The 24,897-nt window shown below is 37.8% G+C and overlaps 1 protein-coding gene across 2 annotated transcripts in view; it reads right to left on the bottom strand.

The window, feature by feature from the left end:
• eys (eyes shut homolog) overlaps nucleotides 1–24,897 on the bottom strand; it is a 171,832-nt gene that overhangs the window by 13,684 nt on the left and 133,251 nt on the right. For both annotated transcript variants that reach the window (XM_044372008.1, XM_044372009.1), the window contains 3 exons: nucleotides 23,463–23,613; nucleotides 13,779–13,887; nucleotides 9,051–9,274 (listed from right to left, as the gene is read on the bottom strand). In XM_044372008.1, coding sequence (XP_044227943.1) covers nucleotides 9,051–9,274; nucleotides 13,779–13,887; nucleotides 23,463–23,613 — 484 coding nt within the window. The remainder of the gene's footprint in view (nucleotides 1–9,050; nucleotides 9,275–13,778; nucleotides 13,888–23,462; nucleotides 23,614–24,897) is intronic.

Here is a 24,897-nt window from a genome sequence, read left to right as displayed (position 1 = left end):
AACTCCCCCCTGAATTAATAAAAGGTGAAAAAAAAAGTAGCTACTGCAGAGGCAGAGTTTACTTCACATTTCTATTGGTAAAGGTAAACACATTCACACCCTGAAAAATAACAGCAGAAAGCAGATAATTAGTAGTGTGTCAGAAAAGTTAAAATCAGAAATTGTACATAATTTTCTATGTCTTCTTTCCTGGATTCATATGCGTGTGCTTCCTCTCTTGGCAAGGAGAGGAGGGTGATCTAGCATGCAAAGTAATATCCAGACAGGGACTTTAGAAAATGCTCTAAAGATGTGCACAACTTTGAAAGGTAAAATATCAGATAGAGGAAGCATTGGTGGGGTTTCAAAACTATAAATTAATAATGTGTTTTGAGCAGCAGCACTGCAGGATGTATTTTGCTCCTTGAGAAACTGGCTCCTTGAAATTAAATATTTACATTCTGTCACCGGAGTTGAGCATTGTTAGATATGACTGTACTGAAGTACAAAAGGATGTTGTATAATGCAGTAAAAACTTCTAGTGTATGATTATTAACAGGCTGCTAATGTCAGTTTTGAGACATTTTAAGACACAATGGTACACAGCTACACACTGTCGCTGCCAATTGTGCCCATTATTTTTAAAATAACAGTCACAGATGGAAATTGTCATGTGGGTAAATTTGATGTTGAACAGAACAGGTAGTGTTATTTGTATAATGTTTGACAGGCTCCAAGAGCAAGAATCAAATATTTAATGGAGCACCTCCTGGTATAGTCTCCATTTTTCAACGCTTTGAGTGCTGCTAATTTGTCCCTTGCATTGTCAGTTAGTGTTTATATTTAAATGTTGGTGACACACAAATTGCGTGGGTTTCCTCCAGATGCTCCAGTTTCCACCCATAGTCCAAAAACATGCAGGTGAGGTGAACGGCTCTAAATTGTTTCTAAGTATGTGCGTGTGAATATTTTTGTCTGTCTGTGTGTTTTAGCTGTGACAGACTGGAAGCTTAGTTCAGGGTGTACCATGCCTTGTACCCAAAGCACATTGTAACAGACTGCAGCCCACACAAGCCTGCACAGGATAACATTACAGTACATTCATTTGGCAAACGCTTTTGCCCAGTGCGACTTACAAAAAGGGCATTCAAATTCAATAGAAACCTCCACTTCTATGCACTCTATGCATTGCCTCTGTGCACTGCCTGTTGGCACCTACATCCTATCGGACTTGAACTTAGCTTAACTTACTCCCCTGACTAGATCCCTGCATGTGTTGTATTAACTCACTACATCGCTTTGCATAAAAGCATCTGCTAAATGAAACCGTAACATTGTAACAAGGATGTCATCCAAAGTACAAAATGCACAGATGGACAGGTTTTGTTATCGTTTATGTCTTTTGTACATGTAATTTGAGTCAAATATCTCTTTACACACAGCAAGGCTAATATAGAATAGAAATACAAAAAAGATGGTTCATGAGAAATCACACAACACAAAGCAAAAATACCAACCTTGAAACAATTCACTATACCTTCATTGGATAAACAATTCTCTTCAGGCGCGTCGAAAGCAATAACAGTTTGGTGGAAGTCAAAATCAGACTAATCTTTGTGCCCTAAGAAAACAATTTTCATCTTTAAAAGCATAAAAAGCTAAAGAATCAAGAAGGCTGACCACATGTAAAATTTATGGGAAAAAAACAATGATAAATAAAACGTCACATGATTTGAATGGAGCACCAAAAAAATAAGCAGCAGATATCTCTGGCTCCAAAAAGGTAAAGTGTAGGTAGAAGAGGGGAAGGAGCACGGTTGAAAACACTTGAGTTTTAATTGGCCTAATCAAAAACTTGATGTGTGAGGTGACAAAAGGTTGTTTTAATTTCCCTGAGGCAATCCTTTTGATTACCAAATTGTAGTAATGTTTGCCGACTAATTTGAATATGTTAATCACAAATGCATAAAGTTGGTCTTCGCCACTTCTCACGCCATTCAAAGACTGCCCCGCTACAGCACACAATGTCTAAATTATTAAGGAAGACTATGTTTCTAATCTAATGAGTACCATATAAAGTGATGAATAATTGACCAGCTAGCTTATGATATCCCCGTCAGCTAGAACAATAAGCTGTGCGTCCATATGTATTTCTCAAAATTCGTCCCTTGTAAGCTATTTACGGAACGCTTCTTTTCAAGTGCTTGTTGGTATGCAAATGCTCTTCTACAGTAAGTCACTGATGAGGCTCTGCTGCCATGGTAGTCTTTAGTTCTCGGGATGAAAGCATTTAGCCCACTTCATCCTTTGTTAAAATAAAAAGGACCACTGGTTTCAGAAGATATTATTTATAGAGAAGAACTGCTTTGGTACTGAAACACCATTTGCTTTCCAGTGTTAAAACAGCCAACTGGACACCATTACACCACTGTGATTCTTGGTGGGAGAGAGGAAAAATCATTTGAACGTCGACTAGTCCTTCACTCAATTATTTGTTATCTGAATTTTAATATCAGCGAAGGGATGAAGTGGAATTTACACATGGCATTCACCTGACGTACTCAGGCTCCTGTTTGAGCAGACGGCTGTTCGATATTTTCCTGACCTCTTCCAGCCACCCTTGCAAACATTTCCTTGGCGGTGAAGAAGGGTGATGTCTGTTAAGTCTCCATCACAGAGTCTTTTGAAACATACTGCCACAGAAAAAAAGCATACTTTAGATGATACTTGAAACAAAATCCTTATAGAAAAGAGACATAAAGTGTAAGGGAACTTTTCTCAAGAGATCAGACAATATTCCTCCAGCCCAACCTAGAACACAGAGCACTATGCAAAAAACTGCGCTTTTCTGCAACACTTTTGAAGTATACTCATGTTTAAACTCTACTCTTTCCAAATGCTGTCATATTATATTACATTTCTAAACTCCTGATACACTGACTGAAAAGGAGAAAACTTAAAACACCTTATAGAACGCTGTCCTCTAATAAACCAAATCCTCAATGTCTCACAAATAAAGCTGTAACTTCATGAATGAATCGATACAAGATGATATGTCAGCTTCAGACTTGAGTAAGGATCGCCTGTGTTTGGCAGTCATCTGTCAGTTTTACCAGCAACATTATGTGTAAGGTTTTCTCTTTCAACACAAAATTTCTACAGTACTAGAACTGCATGCTGTGATGTAGCACAATCACTGTTCTTTTCTCACACCAGCCCATAGCTTGTAAATAGCAACCTGTCATCAGGCCAAATCATGTGAAGTTCTACCTACTTGTATGAAACCGACGTAGCACTGCCAAGAAAAAAATAAAGCAAAAATATTGAGCTTGCAATGTTGTTGGAACCCCAAACTGAAACCGTCTTTAAAAGAAGGAAGGTGACAAAAAAAAAAAGCTCAAACTATGACTGACATGCGAAAAAGGTAAGGGAAAAAAAAAAAAGGTTTGGATAAAAAGGGAACGCCACCGTTAAGTGAAAAATGGGGAGCTCACCGAGACTATCTTGCGTTGGATGAATAAAATAATAATAAAATAACATGATGTTTTTGTCGTGACTGCTGTGGAGAAGTCTAATGCAACCTAACACATACCTTTAAGTGAAGAGCACAATGTTTTCCACAAAAGCCGTCTGCAGATGATGGCTTAATGCACATGTGGCTGCGCACATACACATTTATTCAATTTCCTCAAATCTATGACACATTCCTCTACGAAGGTTGTACGGTTCACCGGTGTAAAGAATAATTATTTTGCCCTTTATGTCTAATTTCATCACTTATATTGGTGTAAAGAAAGATTTGATTCCTGCAGATTGTTGCACTGTATGTCTACTGATTACATACTGTATAATTACCATTACAGAGTTTTACACATATTTACAATAATTACAAGGTAACTTCCTGGGTTATACTGAGGTCAAAATAATTATTTTGTATCTACAAATAAATGTAAACAACTGTGACGGATGTTCTTGTCTGAGACCTTATGAATCCAGATAAACCTTTACTTACTGTACTCATCTGCTTGCTTACAATTTACAGGATCAGGCTGGTGATGCTCTTCATTTTTCTTACTGTCAACAAATCTCTCATGAAAAGGCCAAATTCAAAGTGATCCTAGTCACAAGTATTGTCTTTGTAGCCTCATATGGATTACTCCTTGTATCTTAGACCTACAGTTTATTATTGTGCAAAATCTAGTAAAAACACATCAATGAGCCACACTGTTGCAACGGTTGACATGTTCCTTCATTATGATGACCAGGTCACTATACTTTACCCAAACACACTATCCTGCTGATGCTGGAGCCCCAAAAGTATTTTAATCTGCAGCTGAAAGTAGTCCCTGACAAATGCCCAATTTACTGCTTTTCGAGTAACATTTGCTGAAAACTACTGTGCTCAGCTGTTTTAGGAAATTAATTGACCTTTTTAACAATCAAACTATATATTTGTGACCTGTTCTCAAAGATTCATCTTTTTAGTAGGAACCAATGGGCTTCAGGTTGAGTGCCAAAGACAGGATAGGGAAATCGGAAAATACTGAGAGATGGACACACATTGTAGGTTTTGGTCTTTTCATGGAATTTGTTGAGAATAAGAAAAATAAAGAATAACGAAAACCTGATTCCTTACAAGTACTCTCATTCAGAACGCCATGATTATTATTTTCAGTTACTATTATTTTAACTCATTACTGTTTATATGAGACAGTTCAGAATGTTCATGAGTGGAAACTGAACTTTCCCAAGATGTCAGAATAACATACCGAGGAACTAAAAGTCTAAAGTTTGAGTAATCTGAGACTTGTCCCCACATCATTTTAATAATTATACAATTATTTTCAGTCACACTGAAGCATGTCAAGGTTACATAGAAACTTTTTATACAAGAACACATCGATGTATAAAATAACCAATTTGGCCAAAAAAACAACAACATTGCACCGTTGTTTTGAATGCACTTGTCCTCCAAAATTCAAAGACACAATGCAATAAACACTGTAATGAGCAAGTTTTCTTAAGGGATTGCAACTGCACACAGGATGATAGCGATTTGTTTGTTTCTCGTGCTGAATTAAAATAATTGTTTCTTGGACCTTGAGTTATTTTATAGGTACTTTGAAACAAGTATAGCTGGAACTCTGGTTAAAGATACAATTGGTTTCAGTGTCTTTGTGAGGAACACTTGCAAGAAGTAAAATGGAGCATCAGGAGACTTCCCTGTTAAGTGGAGGTTCGTGTGCCACTGAACCCGGACCATCACAGAGCGAGTCAGGCATCGTCTCTACTACAGCCAATTAGCAAGAAATAATTCTGTCTACATTAGTTCTGCTCTGTGTGTGTGAGAGCACACAGTATGCCCGTCCCTCTACTCAGTTACATATATGGATTTATTTATGTAATCTTTGTCTGTTCTGTTTTACTTCAGTGAGGTCACAAGAGGTCACATTAAAGGCGTCAAAATTTTTTATATTAACGATGGATGGAGATTCTGTGCATGTCCCTCAGCTCTATGGAGCATTTTAACTTCTTTCAGCTCATTGTTTTGGTTTAATGGCTCTGAGACATCCACTGTATCAGCACCAAACAGCAAACAGACAAAGTTAGTGACTATAGCAAGTAAATATTTAGCAGCCAAAGAGCCAGATATTTTTATCATGAGTTGGTGGAGAACAAAAACAAAGCTAAAAGGAGAATATTGGACTTACATTTGCCAGGTGGCCAGAAACCCCACTTCAAATGATGCTAACATTGCTCTATATCTACTGGATGTGTAAACAGACAACTGTTTGCGAACAAGTTTGTCATATGAACTGACACGCATAGATTCACATTTTGGGAAATATGTTTAATCACTTTCTTGCTGAGATTTAGATCTGAAGAGACAAAGACTGGAAACAGGCAGAAACTGTTAGCCTGGCTCTGTCCAAAGGTAACAAAATTCATCTGCCAGCAACTCATAAGATCAGTAATTAAAATGTTATGTCTTGTTTGTTTAATCCGTACAAAACCCCAAGTGTTAAAAAGATACGTTGTGGTTTTACGGGGAGGTTATGTGGAGTACTATTGGCTAGGCAAAATCATTACCTGGAGTCTTGCTGCGTACCTGTGAGGTTGCCAGGCAACCGGCAGAGAATTAATTAATTTATGTGTGGATCATAGACCCTAAACCATAATCCTTACCATGTAATTAATACATTAATATTATATAAAACACACCGGTAAACATAAAAATATTTTGAAAGTGCTGTGTTTGCTTATTTCTATGCTAGTGATCTTCCTTCTATCTCATTGAAAATGTGAATATAATACATATCAAGCATACTGTAGTGTCTTCTTAATTTAAAAAAAAATCAAAGTCTAAAATGTTTAATGCTTACACAAAATATAAATAAACAATAAGGTGAACATTGCTGGGTGCAGCATACATGATCTCAAATCCAAGCCCCCATGCCCTAACCACAGACGCCCTGCAGGGTGCTGCCACCTGCTCCCACAAAATGCTCATTGCAGGCCCACACAAAGGCACGCAGGGATGCTATCAACAGCAGCACCCCACCAGGACATCCACTGACACGGAACAGGGGATCCAGGTGCAAGTGTCCTCACACTGCAACCACAGGTTACAAGTCAAGTACGTCTGCATGTGGATTACATGGTAGGGACTTTGTGATCACATTTTACATATGAAGAATGTGCAGTTGTATATATGCATCTAATTGTTTAATCAAGACGATGACATGATGCGTTTTAATAACTGTCTGACTGTATACTGTATGTGCAGGTGTGTTTTTTTATAGTGTTCTTTTCTTATGTGCGTGTACTTCTTGGAAACCATTTCTCTTCTAATATCTGCTGTATGTACGGTAAATCTTCTGATATGGTCTGTGCAAAATGCAGCTTATTAATGACACAGATATCAGGCATCATAGATCTGGCACTGAAGAATACAAAAGCCATGGTGCTTAGGTGCTGATTGCCTGGCTTTTCACATTCATGTCACTTAAATACTTAATATGTATGTATCGCCGCCCAACCGCAAACCATTATCCTCTCAGGTTTAATATTGATATTTATACATGCGTAGGTGAACAGAAAACCACATGAAAGGGGGAGAGTGCAGAAATCCCCCCAATTGAACCCACAATCAAAAGAATCCCTATTCATCCTATTATACTGTGGCAGTGAAATCCAGGGCAACTAACTGAGCGAGCAGAGTCCTGTGAACTTCTGATGACCCCTGCATGCTGTGTGGTTCAAGAGGCTACTACATTAACGTGTATTCATCACGCAGATAATTGCAAGGCCCACTCTTCCGCACATGACAAGTCAATGTGACCACAATGCCACTGGCTCTTAATTGGTATTCTTGGAGCCATTCATATTCCAATATTCATAGTGCCCTTTTTCATTTCCTGTTTAATAAATGCAACTGTTAATTGATAGTGTCATAACACAATGAAGAAGCCATTTAGAGCAGCTATTTTCTGGATTACCCAAGGTGAAAGAGCATCTATGTAGTTAATGCATACTTAAAAAGACAGGCAAAATTGCTGGTAAGTGGGGTGTGATGGCGGTCTGATGAGCTGTGCTAGATAAAGATGAAGGAGGAACGGATAATCACATATTTGGCCCAGCATGAGGGATTAATTTTTCCCCAGGGATTACTGTAACAAAACTACTGTTACTGTTGTGACAAAACTACTTCTTTACATCTTTAAAGTATGGTAAGTTTTGTCAGTATCTGTTTTGCTATTCTTTAGCCTCAGTAGACCATCTAGATGTTTAAGTTAACACTGCATTATTTCACATTTCTGTGTGCTGTTAAACTAATGAGAGACTACAAATCATAATCACAAATTGTGAATCCTCTGTCAATCTGTGTTTAATCATTTAACTTCTGATATGGAGAAATCATGTGACACGAACAATAATATTAAAGTTAAAAGTAAGATTATTTAAAGATTTAGTTCCTCTGTTGGAAGCATTGACCTGGCAATTCATTCACTCTATGTTAATGTAATACAATATCTCTTCTGCCAGAACACTGCTGAAGGACATTTTGGCAAGATGGTTTGTTATCTGTATTAAATGTCATATAATGTCAAAGCCCAAATCAGAATTCATTAGCAGGAGGTGGACTGACAAAATTTGGACTGAGCAGAAAGTTTGAGAAAAGCAGGACATGGTCAACAACGAGCTGACCTCTCTCATTGTGTTGACTCTTAACAGAAGTGTTGCTGGACTGAGGGAGAGCAGGTGCCAATACAGACCTTCAACAACACTGAAATATTAACCAACCTTTGAAACAGTTGTTATCGTCAATCTAAAAAATGAGTTTTACTGCAAAAATTGCATGCGAGTTTCAAACTTCACCACCAACTGTTCCAGCTTGTGATGACTGCTATACCTAGAGATGCCCCAATCAAATGTTCACCCTTCTATTTGATTAATAATCACTTAATATTGATTATCTGTTGATACTGAGTTAATATTTCACAGTGCACAGTTAGCTTAAAGTACGCCTACATTCAAATTAGTACAGCGAGTCCAATATAAATAAAATAAGCTTGACAATTTTGAGTAGTTCTGCATGAGGGAATGATTGGTGTAGGGTAGTGCAGCTGTCATTTCACTAGCTGGCTGACTGGCTTAGTGTGTGTTCAAAGCTCCCACTGCACAGCAACATTTCTATTTATGTTTTTTAGAGATTGGGAAAACAATTTAAACTGGAATATAAATACCTGCATCGGATACACAACCCTGCTTCATACCAGGTAACACGGGCATGAGAAACAGCAGGTCTAACGTGTAGATATAACATTAGACCTGCGTTTGCTCCTGAACTGAGATGTTTACAGCACAAGCATATCCAGTAAACACACATGTGTCCGTATCACTAGGTCTATTCAGCTGCAGTTCACCCCATTTCTGGGGCAATTTCTTGCATGCTATGTAATATTATTGGAGAAAGAAAATGTATTAGAGAAAGTTCTTAATGGCTTCTTAGTGGCTTTCAAGTTCAAAGGTAGTTTAGTCATTTTTAATTAGTGTAAGAGGTGACCTACCTGACACAAGTTCCTCCATTACGACAAGGAAGGTGTTGGCAGACAGGCGGGTCACAGTTCTTGATGTTTCTCCCTCTCACTGCCTCACCCACCAGGTAAATCTCTTTTGAGTTGACCTGAAGTTCCCTGATACAGCCAATGAATCTCCGTGCTCCCTTTGCACTCCCGTCATGCGTCTCCCAGTGGGACGAGACATCTCCAAGAAAAATGGGCCCAAAGGTTCCCTGTAAAAAACGGTGGAGAGCCAGTGATCAACACTATCGTTTACTAAATCACACTAAATCATACAATATATATGTCCCCCTTCACGTACTAGCTTTGCAGCTACTGTAAAAACATATTTTCAGTATCAGTGGGTGCGAATATATCAAGATTAACAGTAGTGAGACCTCACTGTATATTAAGATCAACAAGATTAATACCAACAGCTACCTGCTTTAGCTTGATGCAGTTTTAGAATAACTTAAGACAATAAACTGGAGTGATATCTTTTCTTTTTCATTCCTACTGAGAGAGAGGGGTAAAATATCTGGAAAAAATGTTGCAAGCTTTCTTTGATGTGAAGGTAATTGGGTAGAATTAATGCAGATAAATTCTGTGAACTTGCAGCTTATCCTACCATAACAGTCAATTTAACAAGTAAGACTGCATTCACACCAGATCAGACATTGCAGCACCTTCCTGCAGGGTTGTGCAGAGGTGTGCAGAGGTGTGGGTGTGTTTATTTGTGCTTTAGAACATAACTGCCGTGAAACAATCAGAAAATAATGTTTTATTTCTCTGATTTACTGGCCTTGTTCTCTCTACCGCTGCTCATTCTCTGCATTCACTTTCTAGTTCGCTCTACCACCGCTGCTCTCTCCCTCTCTTTCTCTCATCAGGAAGCCGACAGCAAAGCCTAACTTTACTTTTAACGTTATCAAATGAAGAGAGAAATGTCCTCCCCTCGTCCTAGTAATGTCTTTGTCCTCCCTCATGGCAGGTTGTACAGCTCCGATCAGTCTGATCGCTTACGTGATTGACCACCGCAGCGTGACGTTGGGTTGCATTTCTGCAAAAGTTGATTGCGGTCCAACTTCTTCCTGAAGGGCTGCTGCTGGTTTTTTGTGGCACTCCTGCAGCCTAAACGCACTATCCCCATTCAAATGAATGGGAGGACTGGCATTTTTGCCTGATATGGTGTGAATGCAGCCTAAGGTGGAATTGTGTCTGCTACCAAAGTGAAGCTACATTTTTTTAAAAAAAATGTAGCATAAGAGGGTTTCATATAACTTTATTTTACACATACAACTTTTAAAATGATGTTCAGTGGAAACAAAGACCTTTCCTGTTTCTATGCTTCAGTCTATTCCACGAAACTTCATGATGAAGCAACTTCAGCCTTAAGCTAGGTTGTGTCCATAATTATGTGGATACATTTGAAAATTCAGTTGACCATCCCTATTGGATTGTCAGATGGTTTTCTAAAGGTTTATCATTTTAACAGAAATAACAAAACAATAGAAAACACTCCCTCTTCTATTTTGACAGTTTCCAACAACTCCAGCTTGTTAATATGAATACTTGTGTTTTATCACATTGGTCATGGCAGATATGAGTGCTGCTTTGCATGCTACTTTTTCATACTCATTACATTTAATACCTCACTTTAAAAATGCTGGCCTCTCATGTCATGTATTAAAATGGTTGAAGTTTTATCTGACAAGACATGATTCTGTTGCTATGGGAGGCTGTGTGTCACAAACTATAAATCTTACAGATGGGGGCCTTTGAGGCTCAGTTCTTGCTTGTTTCTCAACATACTTCCTTTAGGAAAAAGAGGATTTTGGTGTAAATTTTCAAAGTTATGCTGATGATAACCATCTTTCTACATCTAAATAATATACTGTAGAGAATGTGATTTTTAAAATAGCGCTGTGATCAAATTACACTGAATCTGACGTTTCTAATTTCATATCAGTCTGAACAGTTATAGCAGAATTTATGTGACTTTGATGTCCCTCCAATGTAACATGCGTCATGACTCCATGCTGGCGCCTGAGGAGAGGTGTTGGACAGCTGCAGTGGAGGTGTTCATCGGAGGGACAGTGAGGTGTTAGACCACATTATCATTTGTGATGTTGGCTTAATGCGATCTGAGCTTTAAATGACATAACTGACGCATATTTGAAAGCATATAAAAAGAAACCGGCAACAGGGTTCACAGGAACGTGTGTGTAATGTCAATGCAAAGTCAAGAGCACTAAAACTAGCTTTAACAAAGCTGGAGATTCAAATAAAATATGTAGCTGGATACTTTTACAATGAGCTAGACCTTATTTTATGTGATACAACCAGCTATGAGCCATTGGAGCTGCATGATAACTGTGGACTGATAAGTAATGACTTCATACACTTTATGGTGTCCTCAAGTGTGTTTATCATGTTTAAGAGAAGAGTTCATTTGAAGGATTCACTGATGTAATATTCATGACTTTGTGAGTGGACTCACAGCACTGAGTTCTTGAGTGCTGGATACTGATTTTTGAGTTCTATTTAAAAGCAGCACCAGTCAATGTGGTCTCTGTTTCATTAATATATTTCAACATGTTGTTTTCACTCATGTGTACCAGTTCAGATGAGTGACTTGTCACCAGGCAAACAGTGGATCTGTGTAGTTAATTGGAATCAGGAACCAAAACCTCAGTTAAAATGCAGCAGCAAAACTTTCAAAGTGAGAAAAGTAATATGGCCATATTTCTCTAGTTTAAACATATTTTGATTTTAAAACTCTCTATCTTTGCTTACAGATTGAGTTGCTAAACACTAAACACTGACTCATTTTACAGACTTCAAGCCTTCCTATAATTACTTACAATTTGACATATGCCAACTTATTTTAGTAACAGATGTGATTTTCACTGACATATGCTAAACAGTGATGAGACTCCACAGTCTAGATTGGAAACAGACAGTAACTAACTTCATGATTCCTCTAATGTTTGCCGCCAGGCCAAACTGTCTCAAGTTCCTCTGTGGGTTCACGATGTCAAGTCAGTTTTATTTAAACAGCTGAAAAACCACAAATGACAAATCACAGATTTGCCTCAAAGGGCTTTACAATCTGTACTGTGACTCCCTCAATTCTTACATCCCTTCAAACACTGTAGCCTGTCAGTGCTTTTTTCATTGTTATATTCCAGTTGCTGCCAGCAAATCTAATCCTTTGTGTAATCTTATTTTGTTTAATTTAACTGAAACTGAAATGAAAACCCAATTCATATCCCACTATATCTCTAAACCCCTGTAATACATTAGAGCTGCATGAAAGCTGGCATAAGTTAACAACCAATCAATGTGGCAAACTAGTACTGGTGTAATGAATGTGTTATTAACAAAAAAAAAAACCTTGGCCATCTCAAATTAGAAAACTATAAATCACATTGAGGAAGGGGAGGCATGTTGAGCCTGTGGGAAGGTTGAGCCCCTTTCTCCGTCTTTGAAACTGGAAAAAAAAAATTATTAATTTAATAGCAAATACAGGTGTTGTTAATCAAACTAATGAGCCAGAGTGAAAAGACTTGCCCGTGATTAACAAGTGAAAACTAGTTTAGTGCTACTTACATGCTTGCCAAGTGTGATCGTCATGGCAAATAATGTAACAGGTGCACATGTTCTTGATGGAGGCTCCTGTGCCTCATTCATTAAACAAACTGCTGTTAGTTACAGAGGGCAAAGCTGACTTTGATAACATCCAACTAATCTGCTCATGATGTATTTGTCATGACTTTTATAAGTGATTAAGTGCAATAATAAATAAACTCATTAAACCTATGGTTTGACTGCATATCCACAGGCAGCCGCTCTCAGGCAGAGCTTTTAGCTAATATAAACTAGCAAACTGACTAGATGTTGTTAGGATTGAATATTGTTTGAAATCCTTTGATACTAGTGCGAATATGATGCCTGAGCTTTTGGTACTGATAACAAAACATTTTTTCACTACCTTTCTTTTGAGTGAACATACAATTCACATTTTTTCATTGAACAAAAGCCAAACTTCTCAAAAGTTGAAGGTTGTCTAATCACAAGCAGCTCAATAAGAACTTAACTACGATTTAAATCAGAGGTTGTTGAATCAAAGAATATATAATAAAGATATTCTGTGCTATTTCAGTTGAGAACAAAAAAATGTATTTTGTATTTTGAAGTTCAACACTCAGCCCTTTATGTATGCAGATTTTAAATGTAGCTGAATCATGAACCATAATTGCAAAACATTAGCAAACTTCCCAGTTAAAACAACATACTAAACTGAACAAGAGCACTAATTCATACGGCATCTGATCTCAGAAAAGTTATACTAAATGAGTGAATAGAGTGATAAACATGTTCCCCAGCATGAGGAAAAACACTAATACAAAAACTGTGATAAGTCTGCAGAATTTTCTTCAAATTATTGATATTCATGAACATATCAGCGTATAACTGTTATAATGATTCTCTGCGAAAAACATACAGTACGTGAATAAAGGACACCTGATGCATTAGCTTTAATAGTTTGCATGCGGATACTGTGGATACTGCATGCTAAAACATATTGCTGTTTTAATTAAAATTTTGATATGTGTAGGTATACTGCACTGTAAAGGGAAGGATGCACCAAAGACATGATTATGGGGTAGAAATGCAAATTTAAGATAGTGGTTGTACATGGGGTTGTTCTGACTGCATGACAGGTCAGGTTACCTCGGACGCGGGGTGTGAAACATCCTCCTGGAGACGCTGAGCTGTGCCATTATCTACAGCTATTTCAATCATACATGACCCTCCTTGTTTGCCAACAGGCAGATTGTATCTGTTGAGAGAGAACAGACACAGACCAGTTACACATGATGCTCCCCACAATATTTGACACTCACAATAAATCCAGCAAAGCATGAAAAATATTCCGATGGAGACAGAGACAGAGCAGTCACAGTAATGGAGCTGCTAATGCGACCGTTGAGACTATACTATAAACTGACTGTGTATGACTACGTATACATTACACACTATTTTATGAGAAACTTTATGCACTGGTAGATTGGGTTGGAAGCAATGGTGCATTTTGTGCCCCACAAAGCACCCAGAACCCAGGAGAGACAACAAAAATAGCGAACGGCTTCCACAGCTGGATTTAAATAATAAGGCTAGAAATAGGTTTCTGCTCAGTGCTATGGTGGTTTTCTTTAAGTTGTTGTGTTTCTCAGCAGATATGAAATTCCCATAATCATGCCTGTAAATACATTAAAGATAAACCATGGAGCAAGATAACCAGTCAGAACCAATATCCATGATAATGCTCCAAATAAAGCATATAATAAAGATAATAAAAATAAATAAACAATAATAATAATAATGAAAAAAAAAATCCCAGCAAAAACATGATCATGAGTGTAAGTGCCCATTATGTCATTCAGGATTAATTAATGATAAAAATGAGGGCACAAACTAGATATACATTATAGACCTAATGAGTAGGAAGACAATTTTATCATTTGACCCTCTCTGTCTCTCTTGGGAAATATACAATTGTACTAGTCATTAATGTTGCAGCCATAATGTTAAGTAGCTGGTCTACTTGTGTCATATTCCAGCTTTGGCAAAGTCAAGTGATTCCCTCTCTCCAATTCATCATTGGCTTTACATCTGCAGCATACAATAGCAGCCTCTTTACAGGACTGTACATTATGCAAAAGGTTGCACACACCATGCCAAACACACGTAAAGACGCTTCTGTTAAGGAGTAATCCATATAATGCACTTTTATTCCAAAGGTTTATTCTCTGTTTGCCTGTAGACTTGTAAAACGATTGATATGGTTTTTTATTTGCGAATCTGCAAAAGTCATTCATCCATTCTTTGTGACTGTATCACTGTTGATGAGGAAAAAACCCTCAAATGTCTGCTTTAATGGCCAGATGGAAACAATCAGGGCAATCGCCCTCCTGCTAATTTGAAACAGCCTTCTAGGACGCCTCCCTGAGGCAATCACACGCATGCAACTTCAGGTAGGACTAATTACAGGTATGGAAATCATGAGAGCTGTTTTGTCCACACACACACAGACACACACACACACACACACACACACACAGATAAATTAAGGCGAATTTAAGACTGCAAACGTGAAATGCAACCTAATGTCCAGACGAGACATCTATCCTCTGGGTGCTGGGTGTGTGACTGAGGTCATTCTCCTGACATTAGCATAAGCCTACGTGATCAGTGAGTGATTTCAGAATATTACATTTCCCCGCTGTTTATTTTCAAGTCACAAGAACATAACAAGATCCAAATGAAAAGACTGAAATATCGCAATCCATGTGTTTGTGCAAAAAAACAAAAAAAGGAACTGTTTGGTGAGGTATGAAACATCACAATATTGTTGCAAAACTCCCTCTTGCCGAGGGCAGTTGGACCACATTTTGGTGCTTACTACAGTAGCTTTTTATTTGGTCTGCTAATGCTGCAAAGACTGGCCCTGTGAGACACGAAGAGCATGCTCACTAAGCAAACAGGATGATGTTACTTGATGAGCTCTCGTGAGCATAGCGAATGCTCCACCAGGCTAATTTACATTGGTCTTGCTCTAAGGCAAAGATGACTATTTATGAAGATGACTATGACTTCTTTACTTAGTCTAGTAGCTAGATAGCTAGGAATATGCCCCGCAGGCCCACATCGTCATCGCCACCACACACACAGACATACAGACAGAAAATAACCACAATGGATTCTATAACACAAACAAACATGTGAGTGAATTAGAAGAGAAAGAGGTCGGGATTTGTCTGATACAGAGATGAAACACTGCTGTGTGTAATTTCTTATTGGGCTCCCAGTGCACCATTCAGTGCTGGGTCTCAAAGGACCAACAACAGCAAATTCTCAACTTGAGGTAAACAAACAAAAAATGTATGAATATTTCATTTTTTCTCCAAATACACAAAACCACAATATGGCTGCGATGACTTTTACGTACTCAATCATCATTTATGCATTTCTTCATCTGGCTAATGCTCTAATCATAAGTGATTTGTCATCCCTAACATCCTCATTTAGACTGTCTGCTGTGTGACTAATTCAGTGCAACTGCATGACTACAACTTTCCTGAGGATCACCACTGAAATATTACCGACAATGTTAAGGGACCTTGCAAATATTTTCAGTACAGCACCTTTACACAACGGTATTTGTTAAACCTGATGGTAGGTGTTTGTCTTTACAATCCTACTTGAACGTGCCTCCTTCATGATACCCAGCAGAAAATTAATAAAGGGGAAGGGGGGTGGTGTTGGTGGTGGAGGTGGGGTGGGGGATGGGGGAGGGGTCATCATTAAAATATTACTATTGCATAAAACATCTGAAAGTATTGGCAACAGATGGCAGTAAAACATCATGCACTGGGCTGTTGCTCTTGCAACAGTTTTCACCAGATGATAGGCGAGATGTAATTTTTTTTTTTTTAAAATGGCTTATTATTCTAATCATATTTCAGAATCTTACAGTACAAAAAGCTAATGATAATGTAGAGCATGTTATGTGGTGAATTTATAATTTGGGAGTCATTTAGTGATTTAGAGTCAAGAGTCTATTAGTTCTGCAACTAGGGACTATATGCTCTGCAGTGTTTTATACCTGCGAGCAGATATTGAGTGCAGAATGTAAATGGGTCACACATATTGCATAGATAAGGAAGACTGGTGCCACCTGTTACTTTGATATTCTTTTTAGCATAACAGATTAGTAGATTAATACATCAGAAATGACTGAAAAGAGAGAAAATAAACTCCCATATGCTTAATTATCATGTATTACTACAGTATAAAATGTCATATCACACCAGAGCACCTACTGCACAATATGTCAGGAAGGATCTGTTGGTGCAACAAACCCCGTATCAGAACATAATCTACACCTACATTGACTGTAATGCCTGCTCTGGCTCTGGTGCAGTGACTTTCTCACACGCAGCACTGCAGCATTTGCTGCATAATTTGTGCTGTGACTGGCAAGCCTCAATTAATTTGGGTAGCCTGTGCTCTATCATTAGCCTATATCTCCGGCAATACAATTAGACAGCACACAGCAAGGCTCTTGGCATTGTGGGGCTTCACAAAAGAAATTCCAAGTGAGCAGGCAGGGCAGCTGCTTGCTTCTTCAATGAATGTTTTATGGGAGTAATACAGTGCCGAATACAGTGTGACTGAAACACATACACTGCCTTGGATTTGGCATTGTGTCAAGAGCATGAGGATTTAAGAACAAAATGCTCAATATGAAGACCTCACTTCTCACCCAGTTGCACATGAGACATGACACTTCCCCAAAATAAATGGTTTTCCCAAATCAATCTTCCAGCGATTGAAACCCAGTGGGAAAGTGCTAAGGATGGGTTCTGTCCACTGTTGGTGTAGTTCAGAAAATGTAATCAATTGCTGTTTACTAAGTTCTTTTCAAAATTGCAAAGGGAATACTTTGCCCGGTATTCAGATAAACACTAATTACAGCAGTGATTACTTTATGTTTGAGTTACCTAAAACCCTTCACGCACTGGGTACCCATGTGTGTGCTAAAATGCAAAGTGAAAGAATGAACACTAAACAGTCGTGTCAGTGCTTCATTAAGTGAGCATGTTGGTGGGCAAGTTGACAGAGGGGAACAGCGAGGTGTTTCAGGCGTGGACAGAACTTGAATTCGGAGTTTCTTAATTTTCTGTGACAGAAAGTGAAAGCACTCAGACCCCTTCAGCCATTCTGAAATTTGCTACAATGAAATTCTTCTCAGCGTCTCGCCTCACAGCACTTGTCTGTTTTCTTGCTTTTACAACAGCTGTTGCTAGGCAACAATTTCACACCCACATGTGCATTTTTATATCAAAACAATATTCAACGGTTGGTATTAAATATAGATTTTAAAAGCATCATAAAATAACTAATAGCATTTCACATGCAATGCATATAATGGCATTTTCACTACTTTTGCCCTTTTCACTGAAAGTTCTTTTTTTTTTCATTTTGTGTTGTACAAGAATTATATAGTTGTGAAAAGTCACCCACACCACTAGCAGTTTGTTTTAGATGTGCTATTCTGTGTTATGTGTAGAGTTTAGCTTTTAAAGCTAGAACACATTGCTTCAGGAGATCTGGATGAGACTTTAAGCAGGGGAGACTGGCTGACTCAATGATGTAACTAACAGGAAAATATTGGTTACAAACCTTATAAGAATACAGATTTGACTGTAGGAATGAAATGGCAGGACTGACTAAAAATTAGCGATGGCTGGAATTTTTTTTAACTATGAATGTCAACTTAAAGGCACCCGGTTGAGTTTTTGAGCAATGATTTTACAATTATTTTGTTTGTTGATCAACAGTTGGCAGCAGTGACTCATACAGAAATGTGATTATCCGTCAAAAAAAGTAAGGGAGAAGAAGACTGCAAGCTAGCAAACATTGACGTAAAAAATGCTTTAAAATATTTTTAAAAACAGCTTTGGAAATATTAAATGCATTCATCATGTTTGTTGGGCCTTAATGATACCCACAATGCATTTTGGTGAGTAACACTGAATGTAAACAGCTGTTTACAAGAAAACACATTTTTCTTGTAAACACATTTTAGCTTATTTGTACATAATAATGGAATTATCAAAGATGTGGGGTGACTTTAGCTAATTTGGTGAATAAAGTCTTCGGGCCATTATTTGTACAGTGGATGGTTTGGCTCCTGCTGTCCATATGTTTAAGCATCCTTGAGCCAGACACTGAACCCCACATTGCTCCTGTTGTATGTGTAACTCACTCTGGACAATAATGTTTGCTGACTGAATTTAATGTTTTCAAGTAACTAGGAAATTAACAATCAAATAAAATAAAAAAATAAATAAACATGAGATAAATATCTCGATATGATGTACTCTATATTGTTTTCTTTGATGATGTTTGCATTTCTGTAGGACTAGAGTTCTGCTACAAAGGCTTTTTTGATGGAATGGAAGTACTTTCAACAGACATCCATTTGGCAAAAAGCAATTCAAGTCTGAATTATAAAAATATATACAACAACACTCTGACGCATCACCTATGCCAAACATACTGGCAAGGTATTTTGGGTCCTTTTTTTCTGTGATCAAGCATTACATTGACATTTCCACAGCATCCAACAAAGAAATTCAGAAAAATTGTGGGAAAATTGCAGATGTGATGGCAAGGTTATCATGCACAGCTCCTACAGAAATGGATTATTTAGTGCATTTTGAACCCAAATAACATGATGGTCTATAAAAACATCAACATGAACATCAAAATCTATGAGATGCTAAACACAAAATCCTCAGTCTGTCATAAAGAAAAGAATATTCCCAGTAAGTCAGAACCATACTTGAGAGTTAGACACAATTTCTTTGACTGGAGAGAAAAAAGCACCCACAAAAGTGGCATAAATTTGAATAATCATATCTGCCAGGGACTTTGAGTTCACAAGTGACAAGAAAAGAAATGTGATGCCTCAGAAAACTACGTGTCATCCTCGTTGATCTTTGACTGTGTGTGAATGAAAATTACTCCAATAGTGAATGCTCCACAGAACACGATTCAACCAATAATGTGCGCACAGCTGCTCACAAATGACCAGGGGAACATTTGGAGTCTGCCACTCTCAAACTTTAATCGTAGCAGTACTGCCCCAAAAATCCCTGAAGGAAAACTTACCAACATCAAAAACCTAGCCAACAACAAACATGTCCTCCCCAAATGAAAAATGACACAGCTTCCCCCCTGCACACTCCCCGTTGTGAAATTTTAAGGCAGCACAGGGCATTTTGTTAGTGGATTTTTGTCTTGCCAGCTTTAAAGTTTCTATTGGTGCCCATTTGTGTTAAGAGTTAAAAATATTACAATTAAATATTTCCAGAGACAGAAAATATTCTTCAACTTTGCTATGTTATGTTAATATTGTGTATATTTCACATCTACTATCAATCTGCCTGTCCATTATGCATTCTTACACTGGGAGACATAATGCACCGTAACACCATTACATCCAAAAAATCTGCATAGCAACTGAAATAAATATACATCAAATATATAAATATACATCACACCAAACTTTGTGTTTCTACACAGTCTGCAGTTTCAAACAGATTATAAAGTAAATTAAATGCAAGCCCGTTTTTAAAGAAAGGTCTACTTACACTATGTTTCGTGTATTTAGCAGCCTATTTGGATTGTTCTGATCCTTTTAGTGCAATCTTGCTCTACAAAAGCGGCTCTACAAAAGGAAAATGTGATTCATTCAATAAAGTTTAATGTCAGAACAGGCTACTAAATTCTTGATTAAATATTCACAATCTCTTTCATCCCTTTTGTGGGGATGATTAGCATGATGGAATGGTGTAAGACTGTTGAACAGTGGTACTCTGTGGATCCAAGAGAATTGCAAACAGGGGTAGGTCAGAAAAAATCCTTCACAGGGTTTAATGCTGATTTTTTGGAATGTACATATATATTTTCAGTATATTAAGATATATCACCTAAGTTGTGTTGATATTGAAGTGAACAATATCTAAGCATCAGCAACAGCTATATAGACCACCCACTAGAGGTCTTTTAATGTCATTTAAATAAACCCTCCACATTGTTTAATGCGTTGTTTTGCACTCATCCTTCCAACTACTTGTGGCAGCAATTATGTCATCATAAAAACTGCAGCGCATAACAGCCCAGAGTGGATAAACATCAAAGAAAGTCTTTTTTTCCCACAGTACATTACTGTATATTGAGCAGAGGTGTCATACCATCTTTTAATTTCATCAATGTTGCATCACTGCAAAAGGCAGCCAGCTATGTGTATTACATGAACAAGCTGTGTAACCCTATTCATAAGAAAGCAAAAGGCAAATGTTTTCTTTTTCTGATGTTCTGTGTGTCAGCAGAACAGTGCTTGAGATGACAATAAGATAGGTGGGTTAAAAATAAGATGGTGGGTGAACGATACAATAGGAAAGCATACTGAAAAAAAAAAAAGAGGGAGATGAGCCTGTGTTACAGCGACATCAGGCAATTTGGATCTTCCCTGTTTGGTCATTGGACCTTGGATTATTTATAGTTAAATACAACCACTGCCCTGCACCACAGATATGCTGACAACAGCAAGTTCAAGCAGATTCATTCAGTGTTGCCAACTATCATCCAAGGAAAGTAGATATTCACTGCTCAGACATCACTAGATGATGTCATGCTCTCATTTGCATATGAATAAAATTGCTGAACCGATCAAGAATAAATAGAGGCAGAGCTCAGCAGCAGGCCCTCTCTCATTTCTCCCACTGGCTCACTCTGCCCCACAGTGCCTGAGCTGTACGCCTGCGTGTGCACTACGGAGACAGAAGATCAGCTATGCATGGTGAAGCACTGTGATCAGACCTATTTGGATGAGACAAGAAAGTAGTGAAAATGCATGTGGATCAGGTTCAGCATTTGGTACTAAATCTATTACCAGATGCTTAGGACTGAACTGAATTCCCCTAGTAATCCAATATATAGTATATTTGTATGGCTTTAAAGAAATTGTTTCACAGTGGGAAGTGAAAAAGAAGAGCAATCTGGTGGTAAGTAGGGCAAATTGGTAAAAGTAATTGCTTTTATATTATTAGATTGTTATTTAACTAAGCTAGCTCTACCATGTACTCCAGCTATTGCAACTGCATGCACGTCATGTATGCAGGTCATGTATACTATTTCCCTGTTGCTCAACATAAAAGCATTTCATTTTATGTGTTGTACTATGATGTGCATTCTTTTTGTACCGTATTATGCATTAAATATAAAGCTGTAATGTGCGGAAAGGAATTGTGCAACTTTTAATTTAGTTAGTGAGCTTTGATCAGATTGATGTGAAATTATTCTTAGTAAAGTCAGAATTTTATACAAGAATTAACATTCATAGAGAGAATTAACTTTCATAACTTGGCCAGATATGTAGTGTCATGAGCTCACTGACAGGTCACTGAGCTTGACTTGCTCTACAAGGCCTTTCATCATGAGTGAGAGATTTTTATTTTGATTTAAATAAGATTGTATTTAGAAGTAAATGTGTGTTGTGTACCACATTGGACCAATTTCTAAATAAATACTGTATAAGACAATGCTTGTCAAGAGGTTTGTCTACTGTATGTAGTCATGATTAAGTCTCAGTCATTTACAGGAAAACGGTCAACAGCCATTTGCTGAAATGGCCAATTTACTCAGCAGAGTGAATGTTTTGTCCCTTTTTGCAGGGTGAAAAACAATACACACTGTAGTAGAGCTTGATGAAAAATGTAACATGCAGTCTGACATACAGTAAGCTATACAGTTTTTGCTATTAATAATATACCTGTTTACTTGTGCTAACTTAAATAATGCAGAAAGTAATACTATTTATTCATGCATCATGAGATTCACATGATGGAATACAATGAATAAATTGTCTCTCATTGTTTCTGGTTACGATTTATTAAAAAACATTTCAGAAAAAATGAATATGTGATTGCAATCTCTGTTAATAATTTTTGTAGTGGAAGCAGTTGGCTGCTAGCACTGTTCATGCCAAAACCAAGACTGCCAGTACACTGGACAGCAGTTGTCTTTGTTTATGTGACTTCGACATTTTGACACATGACAGGGATTGCACTGTTGCTGAGCTGAGCACAGAGATCCAGGGCACGAAGGTTGGGATTTTTCTGATGGAGTGAGCTTTCATTGCAATTCTGTATTACTGTAAAATCAATTCTCTGATCAACACTGATGTGGACAGCTACTGGACAGACAAGCTTTCACAGGGTTTCATCAAAGGGACGATGGCATGCTGGCTACCTAGTCAGAATCCCATTGAACATCATTAAATAGGGAGCGCTATAAATTTAGCACTATAAAATAAGTAAACATGAAAAATTAAAAACATGAATTGTGTTTGTAGTCTGTAGATTCTTAATTTCTCGATTACTTTCTCCTCTTTTGCTTTGCTTTGAAAAAGTGGGAATTAAATAGCAATTTTGTCATTTTATATTGACAATAGTATAAAAATTCGACGAGTGAAATTGATTCGGTTTTGTTCTTTCTTTCAAGGTCTTTTTAACATAGACTTTCATGGCTTTGTGATATTGGATTGTTGTGATGCAAAGATCAACCCTTCAAATCTGACAAATTAAGGAGACAGGAGGAGTTTAAAACGTTAATCAATCTAGTGTTTAGATCTGTCCAAAACACATTCTGATTCATGAAGACTATTAGTTTCTACCTTTAAAAACAGCGAATAAATGAAATCTGTTCAAAGGTGATTAACAATATGACTTCGACATTAAAATGTTAGAAAACAGAGAGGGAAGTAGGAGATGCATATCGTACCGGATTGTGATTGGCATCCATCTGTTATTGTTGATGTTCTGGCCTGCAGCTGCATTCAAAACATGACTGCCACCACAGCTGAGTTTAGCAACGGGGCTTCCATCTTGAAGGAACACATGAAGGAAGTTATCCCCATGGTGCTGTTCCTGGGCTGAAAAGGTAAGGAAATGTGGTTAGTCTCTTTTTCTGTATTCAATACATTATGTAACATTTGGCATTACTTCAGGCTTTACTCTGAACTGAATACAGAAATTGAGTCCCTGCTGCATGTGTGAGGTTTAAAACTGAAATAAAAATGTGTCTACAAGAAGATGATGGAGACATGGTTGGTTTGACATGAACACACAGTAGTGGTAGGTAATTATTGTCAGGGTGGTGGATGGAGAGAAAGAACTGCTTATGCCTTCAACATACTCAAACATATGGATGACTCTTCATGATGATCTGTAAATCCCAATCCATCTTTCCTGCCAAGCAGCAAACAGAGGTGGCATACTCTACCAATGTAAGCAAGTAGAACTCTTCCAGAACCTAGACAAAGTTCTAGAAGAACCTAATGAATGGCCATACATATGATCACAAGGCCATACATATGATCAACACCCTGCATACGAAAACCACAGGGAGGATGCCTGCCTGTCAACAAATCCACTCCACAGCCGACGGGTATGCTTTTCTTTAGACAGGAGTTTACCAAGAACCTACTGTAGCTGGCATTGCCGTGTGCTCCACATAATATGCCAATAAACACACATGGTGCAAACATTGCAATATTTGCTCCTTCTAAGAACAAATGTAATTGTACTGTCCCAGACCTGATCTATTTACAGGTTTTGTCTGCATGTAATACTACTGTAACTTTTTCTTAAAGCATTCAGCTTGGATGGACCAAATGGCACCCAAGTCAGTCACTCTTAGCTGAGGTAAACGTAGCAGGATAACAGAAACCAGATAAATCCACCCAAAGGGCTTTAACAGCTCCTTTGAAAGGGTTAGGGGCCCTGCTATCACTTCTTACTGAGAGACAGAAGACCTTTCTACCTGATACTTCCACCTTAAACTTTGTAGAGAAAATGTTTCAGAATACACAAGAGAAAAGATTTGTTTAAAAATCTTTCTCAACTGAAACCCTGTGTGACAAGAGATGACTCTTGCATACACTTTCATATTAAAATACAAGACTCTGTGTGTAAGAAAGTGTGAACGAAACCCATCCAATTGGCCTTTTAAACAAAAATGATGTATCTTGGTATAAAATAATCCTTGAGTCAAAGCTTCAAAAGGCTTTCCCAGTCTGGGCATCAAACAAAGAACTGTCCACCTGTGATAATGCTTCACAGTACAACTTACTAAGACTGCACCAATACAAGCTGAGTCATCTATGCAAGTGACAAGCAAGAAATTGTCCTCCTCTGATCCCACATGGCTACCAAGA

Source organism: Thunnus albacares, chromosome 14 (genome assembly GCF_914725855.1).
Source record: "Thunnus albacares chromosome 14, fThuAlb1.1, whole genome shotgun sequence".
Classification (NCBI taxonomy): domain Eukaryota; kingdom Metazoa; phylum Chordata; class Actinopteri; order Scombriformes; family Scombridae; genus Thunnus; species Thunnus albacares.
Note: the sequence above shows the minus strand (reverse complement) of the source record. Positions and strands in the feature narration are given on the sequence as shown.